Source organism: Protopterus annectens, chromosome 16.part0, assembly GCF_019279795.1.
Source record: "Protopterus annectens isolate FY-2018-M chromosome 16.part0, PAN1.0, whole genome shotgun sequence".
Taxonomy (NCBI): domain Eukaryota; kingdom Metazoa; phylum Chordata; order Ceratodontiformes; family Protopteridae; genus Protopterus; species Protopterus annectens.
This window is the reverse complement of record NC_056750.1, coordinates 508,399,008-508,409,532: the sequence shown is the minus strand read 5'-3', so window position 1 is coordinate 508,409,532 and position 10,525 is coordinate 508,399,008. Positions and strand designations below refer to the sequence as shown.

Here is a 10,525-nt window from a genome sequence, read left to right as displayed (position 1 = left end):
AGCACTACTTTAACTGTTTTTCTCTGATTATATTTTGTAAGTATTTACATCTAGAGAACTGTATTGTCTATCATTATGTAACTGTTTTTTGTAAAGATTTTTAAAATTTCTAAGATATTTCTCAACTTCTGTAACTTTTGTATTGTAATACTGGAGCTTTTCTCCCTGGGCCTCTGCTGAAAAAGACCTGTGTCTAGTTGGACTTTCCCGGTAAACAAATGTAAAATAAATAAAAATAAATTATGTCTGGAAATGGAGGACTCTGTCTAGGTTGAGTAGAGACACACCGAGGTGCAGGGAGAAAAACTTTGTGCACATGCTCAACTGAAATTTCCATTTCAGGCAAACCAGTCCATTGAGCTAAATGAATGCTGTCTTATCTGATGCCACTTCTTCCCTCACTCCTTTCTCAGGGTCCCAATAAAGCAGAGTTTTTTATGCTTTGTCTTCCATTCCTGTGAGCTGACTTTCCACAATCTTATAGCCTGGCTTGATATTGTCTTGAGTATCAGCTGAATGTAATTAACTTCACGTCCCCTTACAATACCAGAATATTGACTGAATGCACAGTTATCTTTCTTGCAGCGCATCTTCGGTTGTAAAAATAAAATCTCCATCTAGCCTTCATTCAAATAAGCTATACCATAGTCATCACTGAAGGGGATTCCACAATCTGCTGACATCCAGGATGATCCTTTACCGGGCTGTGTTGCTCACTCTGCTTGTACTGTTTGGCTCAGCACTGAGAGTTTATGCTGGATTCCAATGTTTGTGTGCTGTATTTAAAAAAAAAAAAAAAAAAAAAAAAAAAAGCAAGCTGCTGCTTTTACCATCATGCTGGCTTATGACTCCCAAAACAGCAATGATTCATGACAATGATGCTCATAAATATTGACATCCATCTGCAAACTTGCTGCCGGTTAAAACATAGTTTTAAAACAAAAATATGCAGCTTACAGAGCAGAGCTCCTTAAGAGGTGCACACCCCTCTGAAAGTTACAATTACAGACTTGGTTTGATTCAGTTTTTATTTAATTCTTTCATTCTTTGTAAATTGTATAGTGGTATTTTGGTACATTCTTCATTTTAGTATTTTGCAATTCTAAGTTCTTGCATTTTGTAATGTTTTCTGTTGCTTTTCTCCCTGGGCCTCTGCTGACAAGTCCCCACCCCCCACAGTCAGACTTTCCCAGTAAGAAAATGCAAATGGATAAATATTATGGTTGTTTGCTTCTGTAGAAAAAAATCAGCGTCAAGAAACTACTACAGAATATGAAGGTAGAAGACAGATTTGTTTTGTTTACTATGTTTGGCTGTAAAGGGCAGGATTTAGTAGCTACATATGACCTGGCAATATGCCTTAGGAATTCTCTCTCAATTATGTGTAACATGCTATCTTGGATAAAGATGTGCTTTCAGAATAAATTTTGCTCGCGTTTGGAGAGACTTTTTTTTTTGTATACTTGATTGATTTCAATTTTTTTAAACATTATAGGGTACCAAAAGACAAAACCTAGAAGATGTAACAGACCAGTATTGCGGGTCATCAGCTACACCTTACCAGCCCAGAAAAACTGTAAGGTAATTCAACATTGGCTACTTTTTTTGCTTGCATGTGTACGAAGTTTAACTGACTGACTTGAAGCAGCCTCCCTCTAAGTTACAAACTTGACTGCATCAAATGTGTCAAGTGATAGCGTGTATGTGTAAACATGCACACATGTACTGTAATGGAATAGTAGATAATAAATGATAAAATATTTAATTGTAACCGCAACAAAACGACAATACCAAAACCAAATAGCAGGGCAAGAACCACAGAACAGTCAACAGTCTCAAAAGAAAAGGGTTTATTTACTCTAGCGTCTCATCCAAAAAGCCTTCAAGGAGTAAAAAAAAAAAAAAAAACAGCAAAGTAATACAAATCAATAAACCAATTAACACATTAAAACATCAGTTAATCAAATATTTCCAATTAAATTCAGTATTTAACCCATTAGGGATCAGAGTGAAGTTTTGAAAATAAAAAGAGCTTTCTACAGTAATTTATCCTTTAAAGAGACTATTTCCCCCATACGAACATTAACTTGCTCAAGAACACATCCTTTAAGAAGTTTAAAATTACTAAAATTATATTTCCTAAAATGGACTTCTAATGGGTTATCACAGTTCCCATTTCTTATGTCTCTAATATGTTCCTTAAACTTAACTTTAAACACAATCAAACTTTCCTCCACATTAAATTTCTCACATGGACATTGTAAGATATAAATAATTCCAACAGTACAAAAAGAATAACTGATTAGGATTAAATTTAACCCTATTAATATTAGAAAAAATATTTACTACACAAGGAGAAATGGAGGAATTTCCACAAGCAAAAGTACCAACTTTGGGGGAAAATCTGTGTACAAAGCCTAACTTCTGGCATCTGAAACCTGCTGTGAACCACCATGTTTGCTATGCTACATCCTATTTTAAAGGATTTTATGTGGTAACTCATTAGCAGTTCATTTTAGGAAATATTTTAGTAATTTCAAACTTCTTAAAGGATGTATTTTGGAGCAAGTTAATGTTCGTATGGAGGAATTAGTCTCTTTAAAGGATAAATTATTTTATAAAGAACCTCTTTTAATTTTAAAATATGACACTTTGATTCCTAAGGGGTTAAATACTGAATTTAACTGGAAATATTCAATTCATTGATGTTTTAATGTATTAATTTTTTTATTTGTCTATTTGAGTGTTACTTTGCTACTATTTTAATCCTTGAAGGCTTTTTGGCTGAGGCACAAGAGTGAATAAACACTTTCCTTTTGAGGCTGTTGGCTGTTCTTCTGTGGTTGTTGCCTGCTATTTAATTGTAACCACCTTGTAGTACATACAATAAAGACCAAGAACAATTTTTTCCCTCATAATACCTTAAACCTCCTGTAGTGGAGGACCTTGGCATAATATGCAAATGACTCCTTAAAGGCCATACCAAGGATGTTCTTCCAAATCATTATTGCTATATTCTTCACGTAAGGGATCTACTGGCAAGGATAACCCAATGTCCAGCCAGTATATCAAAGCCTTCTGCTTTGTAGTTGCCATATATCACATGCATGCCCCCCTTGCACAATGTAGAGCATATAGGTGACATATGGATGTAGATACTTTCAACTTCTTTGCTGCCAGTCTGAAAGCCATTGTCAAACATTGGTGTGAATGCCATTCTGCTGTGCTGGTTACCAAGCTGTGTTTTTATATAAGTGCCCCATTGTTTTTTTCCTTTTGTTGCTGTGTTCATGACATCCAGAAAGGTGAAGATGTCATGTGGGTGGCAGATTTCTCCATAAAGACCATCATGACCAGTGTCTCTCTTATTTGGGTGCTTCCCATGATCAATTGCAGTGTTCCATCTGCCAGGTGTTTGTGCCTAAGATCCTATGTAGTCTCCTCTCTTCTTTGTCCATGTACCTGGAAAACCAACATATTTAATTTGGCTTAAGGTGCTATGGCAGAAACCTCCCATCCCTAGGGCCAGCCATCTGCCAAGAAGGCGGCCATAAAAGTTAGGCCTGATAAGTCTGCTGTCCAGCCTTTTCCGGGTGTTTCTCTTGAGGCTGGTGAAATCCGGGCTCTTGAAAGTTTTTGTAGGCTTTTCAAACATGTGCCAGATATTGAGGAAGCACCTTGGTTAAGTGGATTCCTGAGATCTTAGTGAATACATTTCCTCTTCTTCATCCAAAGGCGTTCCTGTTATTACTGGATTTCAAGGATACATTATCTTCACAATCCCATCCATCCTGTCTCCAGGAAATACGTTACATTTTTCTGTCAATTCCTTGCATTTTCAGTTCTCTGCTTTGCCCTTTGGCCTCTGTACTGCCCCAATGGTATTTAGCAAATGCCTTGATCCTGTCATTGATTTTTACAGGATTTGAGATATTCAGATTTTTTTTCTGTCTTGATCTGCTTATTCAGGCCCCTTCCCTCAGCAGTCTGCTTCAGGCTATCACATTTATAATTGCCCATGATACAGTGTGGAGTTCATCATAAACCTCCAGAAATTAGTTTTTATGTCTCCCCAGGATCATATTTTCCTCAAAGACAGGCTTCAGACAGTTCCCATGTTGGCATCGCTGCTTACTGCCAAGGCTCTGTGTCTTATAACCTTTTTGCAATCCCTTATTCCTCTGGCATCTGTCATGGCAAGGGAATTTCTCAGGGTCATGGAGTTCACGGCTTCCATGATTCCCATTCTTCTTCTTGCTAGGCTCCATATGGGGAAACTTCAGTGGTACCTCAAACTGGTGTGGCTTCAACATTGTTACATCCTAGACTTCCAGGTACCTTTCCTTCCCTGTCTGAAGCTTGAGCTTCAGTGGTGAATTCATTAATTTTCTCTCAACCTGGCTTTCCTTTTCAAGCTCTTTTTCCCACTCAGGAGCTCTTACAGATGCCTCAGATGGAGTGAGGTGCCTCCTGTGGCCTACAGGTTCAGGGTCTCTGGCCTCTTCACCAGAGGTCAAACCACATCAACGTAAAGATGAGAACTCTACTGTGTCTGGAAGCTTTTCTTTCCCTATTTCATCCCAGACCTCTCAAATTTTTTACAGATAATACCGAAGTGATGTGGTATGCCAACAAGCACTGTGGGACAAAGTCCTATCTTTGCAGACTAGCCCTTCAGATCTGGGATCTAGCTATCCAGTTTCAAGTGATTCTTCAGGCAGTTTATATTCCCTTGGAGCACAGTCTAGTGGCAGACTACTTGAGCAGGTCCAACACACAAGCTCACAAATTGATGCTTCACAGAGATGTGTTCCTGTACATTGTCCATGGGGGGGGGGGGGGGGGATTCCTCAGGTAGGCCGTTTTTGCCTCCACTCTGAACAGACAACATCCTCTTTTCTGTTCCAGAGTCCCACGTCTTCTGGCTTGAAAAGTGGATATTTGGCATTTTTCATGGAAGGGGATGTTTCCATGGGCCTAACAACCCCCCCCCCCCTTTACCAAGAGTCCTTCACAAAATCAGACAGGGCTCTCCCAAAATGATACTGATGACTCCCTCTTGGCCCAGACTGCTTTGGTTCTTCCTTCTTCCTCACTTGGCCAGAGGCAATCACCAGACGTTACGTAACTGGGTGGATCATCTCACATGTGACAAGGGGTCTCATCACTTGTCTACTCGTCAAAAGACACTGTGGGTGATTAGTATTTTGAACCTTTTTAGGCACCTGTTTTCTGAGGATGTGCTTCAGGTTCTGCAGGAGGCCAGGGAACACTACCAGGAAATCATACATGTCCAAATGGAAAAGATTTTCTGTCTGGTGCCTTTCTCGCCATCAGGATCCTATATCATAGGTTCATAGGTTCATAGGTTCATACTAGGCTATCTGCCCAAGGGCATTTATAAGCCTAGCCCATAGTTATTTGGCTTTCGCCACCCCTTTAGTTTGAATAAAACTATGCCTATTATTTTGCTGTGCCTCTGTCAAGCAATGACACTGAAGTAATCCCTGGGGTATATCTGCGATCCCCCATCCATTGGTCAAGATTCCTCTTGAACAAGGCCAGCGAGGTGCTCTGCCTCACATGTACCGGGATTTTGTTCCACAGCATAGGAGTCTCTGGGTGATGAATCTGTCCCTCCAGCATGTTCTATTAATAACCATGTCAAGGTTTAAGTCTCCCGCCCTTGTGGTTCTGAGGGATCTAGATTTTTTGAGGTGAAGCATATTCATCAAATCAGGGTTTGACATGGCCTTATATGTCAGGCACAGGTCACCTCTGAGCAAGCGGTATGAGACTGAATAGAGCTGGAGTTCTTTCAAGTCGGGCAGCATAAGACATATTTTTGAGACCCTTTATCCTTTTGGTGAGGAACTTTTGGGGCCTTTCCAGCTGCTGCAGGTGTCTGGTCAGATACATTCCGAATGGGGCATTGTACTCAATCATAGGTCTAATGAGTGATGAGTACAGGGGGCGATGACCTCCCTTGATCTAGATGTGAATCCCTTCATGATCAGGTGGGCAATGTAGAAGGTTTTCCTAACTACTTTAGCAACATGAGTGTCAAAGCGAAGGCTACTGTCAACCTGGGTCCCCAGATCCCTGATGACTTCTTCTGTGCTCAGTGGATTGCCACCTATATGGTAGCTAGAGGTAACCTTGTTTTTCCCGAAGGGTATGACTATGCATTTCTTGGCATTTAACTTTAGGCCATGGCTCTGGCACCAGTTATCCGTTTCTGTGAGGCCCTTCTGAAGGATATCTGTGTCAGATGTGTTTTCGACTATGGCCCAGTTTGCAGTCATCTGCAAACTTTGTCAGCCATAACCCTCCTGTGTTTGCTTGTACTTCAGAAAAGTAGATGCCGAACAAGAGTGGACCCAGGACTGGGCCCTGTGGGACACCACTTGTGACAGGCTTTGAGTCTGACATGGCTCCAGCAACTCTGACCCTGTGGGTTCTGTCACTTAGCCAGTTTGCAACCCATCTTGTGATGTATGGGTTTACATTCAAGCTGATGAGTTTTTTGATGATACCTGAGTGGGGTATTGTGTCGAAGGCCTTTGCCAGGTCAAGGTAGGCTGTATGGACTGCCTTTCCCTCATCAATGGCCTTGGTGACTGTCTCGAAAAAGTCAACCAAGTTTAAAAGGCATGATCTGCATTTGACAAAGCCAAACTGGGTTGGATCCAAAGTCTGCAAGTTCCCTGTGTCTTTATTTATGAGTTCCATTATGATCCTCTCCATGGCTTTGCAGATAAGGCTTGTCAAGCTAATGGGACGGTAATTTCCAGGGTCGGTGGAGGCACCGCCCTTGTGAAGTGGGACCACAGTCGCCGTGCGCCACTCCTTGGGTACGTATCCTGAGGTGAGGCTAAGATTAAACAGCTGTCTTAACTGCGGGTTTAATTCCTCATTGAGTTCATGGAGCACACAGCCGGGGACACCATCCAGTCCCATGGATGCTGTGTTTTTTGCTTTGGAGAGAGCAGTTCTCACCTGGGCGTTGGAGATGTTTGGGGGCTACAATCTTCTGGTATACATATCCCTCCTTTTGGGGGGGATGGGGAGGAGAAGTTTGCACTGAACCTGTCAGCCAGTATGTTGGCAATGTGTGTAGGTTCAGTAATCTTCACATCATTTTGAACTAATTCTGAGCATATCTGGGAGTTTCCTCCTAGGTTTCTAACATAGCTAAAGAAGGCCTTATGATTGTCTTTTGAATCCTTGGCGATTTTTCTCTCAAAATTTGCCTTGGATGATTTTATGAGAGCTCTTAGTTTTTACTTATAATGATCAAGGGTGTCTTACCTTTCAAGGATTTTGCTCTATCTTGTAGTAGCTTCCTCCTTTTGTTGTAGAGCTTGTTTATGGCTGGGGTCCACCAGACTGGACGCTTGCCTTTGGTACAAAGAGTCTTAGTTTTGTTTGGGATTGCCTGATCCATGCAGTCCTGTAGGTGCTGGTAGAAGGCATTTGTAAGTGATTCAGCGATTTGAGTAATGTTTACCACTGGCTCAGGGGCCTTAAAGGAGACCACACTAGTTTTTAGAAGTGTGAAGTCGGCTTTTGAGAAGTTTTCACTGTGGTCTTTTTGTTTCAGGTGGGGGCGGATGAGGACCTCCAGCGAGATTAGTTTATGATCTGATCTCACCAGTGAAGGGTATACTTCCGGTGTTGAACATTGTGATCCCATGTTCGTGATGATGAGATCAAGTATGTTTTCTCCTCTTGTGGGGATGGTGACTAGTTGTTCCATGGCATTTGAGTTTATGAACTCCAGGAACCTTTGGGCTAGTGTGTTTGGGCTTGAGTAGTGTTCCCAGTCTATATTAGGGTAGTTGAAGTCACCTAGTATGATGGTGTTTGGAGATACATTTATCCCCTCTATTGTTTTCAGGAAGGCCATGTGAGGTTCCTGAGTTTGAGAGGGTGGCCTGTAACATGCTACAAATTGCAGAGCAGTCTTGCCTATGGTTAATTGCACCTGGATGGTCTCCGATGCATCGTGCGTTGCCACCAACCTTGAGGTGTGGGTGTCCTTTATGAATATGGACACCCCCCTCCTTTCTTGGTGTTGTCCGGATTTTGGGGCCGGAACGCATGATATGAGGTGAAACCTGCTAGTGCTGGGGTGCTCTCAGGAGCCTTGAACCAGGTTTCTGTCACAGCACAGACATCGATGTTCTCCATACTGAGAAGGGCCTCAAGTGCGTGCATCTTGAGATTGAGACTTCTGGCATTGAGCAGCATTACCCTTAGTTTTTTACTTTTTGTGTTCTAGGGTGGTAGGTTTAGAATTTGAGCCTTGCCTAAAAAGGCACTATGGGGTGGCAAGAGCCTTTGCCAATATCCGGAAGCCTAGGGGTGACAGGTGCAAGCCGTCCCTTGCGAAGCAGCGTGGCTTGTCCAGCATGTCATCCCAGGCAGACAGACATTGGATCCCCTTTGAATGACACCAGAATTTAAGTCAATTATTAAAGCTGATCATCTTATCACTGTATTGTGGCATCATTCTAGGTGAAGGTAGGATACTGCTCAAGGTCAGGGTCATACCTGCCTGGGCTACATAATCAGAGAGCTCCTCAATGTCTCTTTTCATGTAGTTCAAGGAGGTACGTCTCAGGTCGTTGACAGCAGCGTGGACAATGACTGAGTCGTACTTGTACCTGCTGTTGAGAGACCTGAGTGCTTGTGTTATGTGGCGGATTCTAGCCCCCAACAGGCAGCTTACTGTGACCTTCTCCTTACTCAGTCTGGTGAGCGGGACGTCAGTGTGTCTGACTATGGAGTCACCTATGACAAGTATGTTTGGTGTTGTATTTGGCCTTAAGGGCAGTGACTGCTTTGCACACTGATTTTGTTGTTTATGTGTTGTTTGTGTGGTGTATTGAGTTTGCAGTTGCTTGGGTGTCTGCTTTGGAGGCCTCTGCTGTTTAGGTAAATTTTTACTCAGAGCCTCCGAGTATGTCTTAGTGTGTTTATGTGTTTGATTCAGTGGTGTGGTTGAGTTATGTGAGACTGGTATTGTGGTGTGTGTAGTTGCCTTCTCCTCCTGCCTGGTCTTGCCAGTCCTGAGTTGAGAGAGCTCAGCCTCCAGTCTGGCTAAATAGCTGCATCTCTCACAAGTGTTAGTGTTACATGGGAGGAGGAGATGGTTGTCCGTGTACATGAGGCAATTGTAACATTGTCTCAGAATTCCCAGATTCACCAAATGGGCAGGAGAGGATGCCAGCATCTGACCCTTCGACATGCTAGAAAGAATTATGAGTTGGTATGAGACAGAAAAGTAGTGGGCTTAGCAGGGAAGTGGGCACTCCTGGGGGTTTTGCTAGTGAGAGATTTGTATAATATAGGAGTGCTTGACCTGCAAAGAGAATGCTTATAAGACAAGGGATATGCTTATAAGACAAGTGCTGAGCTTTTTGAGAGGAAAAAGCTATTTGGAACAAGTGCTGCACTTTTTAGTGTAGGTGTAAACTGTTTAGGTTCCTAACAGAGCAGTTCTAAGGGAAAAATTGAAGAACAGACTTTCTGGAGCCAGAAAGAGTTTAACCTTGTTTAACCGGCGCTGCCCGATGCTGCTCTAGTGGCAACTCGCTAATCGCTAAAGCACGTTAAAGCGTGCTTGATAGCAGGGGCTGGAAAGAAGCAGGAATAGACCCAAAAGGGAAAATAAAACTACAGTTTCAAGTCAGTAACCACCTCTACGGGGGGCAGGGAAAAGCTGCTCAATGTTAGTCACTGCCACTGATGAACAGAGAGACCCTCCTTCAGCCCAAGCAAAAATGGCCTCACAGAAACTTTCAAACAGTTCAGGAACAGCAAGCCTTTAACTGAACTTTTTAACTCTCAGAAAAGTGGGAAAAAGCAAGATTTTTTTTTGTTTTGTTTTTACAGAGATAGCAGAGGTTCACAAGTAATATCAAGTTATAACAGTGCAGTAAATGACCCCACACAAGAGTGCTAGGTCAAGGACAGAAAATATGCAAGTTTTAAGAAAAAACGATTTAAAATTAAGTGCAAACAGGAAATTCAGCAAACAGCTTTTGGTTGTGCTCTAAATACAGCTACTAATACAGAAATCAAGTTTAACAAGCCAGAAAATGCTCAAGCTAGGCAGCTATGCAGAAAAACTTAGCAAATAAACAGAGAAAAATACTTAAAATCTCAAAAGTGGCTCCCTTCTTCTCTCAGCGTTTTTTCCTCTTGGAGGGTGCTTCACCAACAGCCAACAAGCCTGAAAAGACGCTCAAACCACGAGGCAACTAGGTTTTAAGAGAGGAAGATGAAGGAGTTATGGAAATGACCCCTAGTGGCCAATAAAACTACAGTTTCAAGTCAGTAACCACCTCTATGGGGGGCAGGGAAGCTGCTAAGTGACGAACAGAGAGACCCTCCTTCAGCCCAAGCAAAAATGGCCTCACAGAAACTTTCAAACAGTTCAGGAACAGCAAGCCTGTAACTGAACTTTTTTAACTCTCGGAAAAGTGGGAAAAAAGCAAGATTTTTTTTGTTTTTGTTT

General features: G+C 42.1%; 1 protein-coding gene across 1 annotated transcript in view; it reads left to right on the top strand.

Moving 5' to 3' along the window:
• The window catches only part of PKN3 (protein kinase N3), a 2,242,690-nt gene that overhangs the window by 1,564,434 nt on the left and 667,731 nt on the right, over positions 1-10,525 (top strand). The window contains exon 13 of the mRNA XM_044058139.1: positions 1,496-1,581. Within this exon, the coding sequence (XP_043914074.1) occupies positions 1,496-1,581 (86 nt within the window). The remainder of the gene's footprint in view (positions 1-1,495; positions 1,582-10,525) is intronic.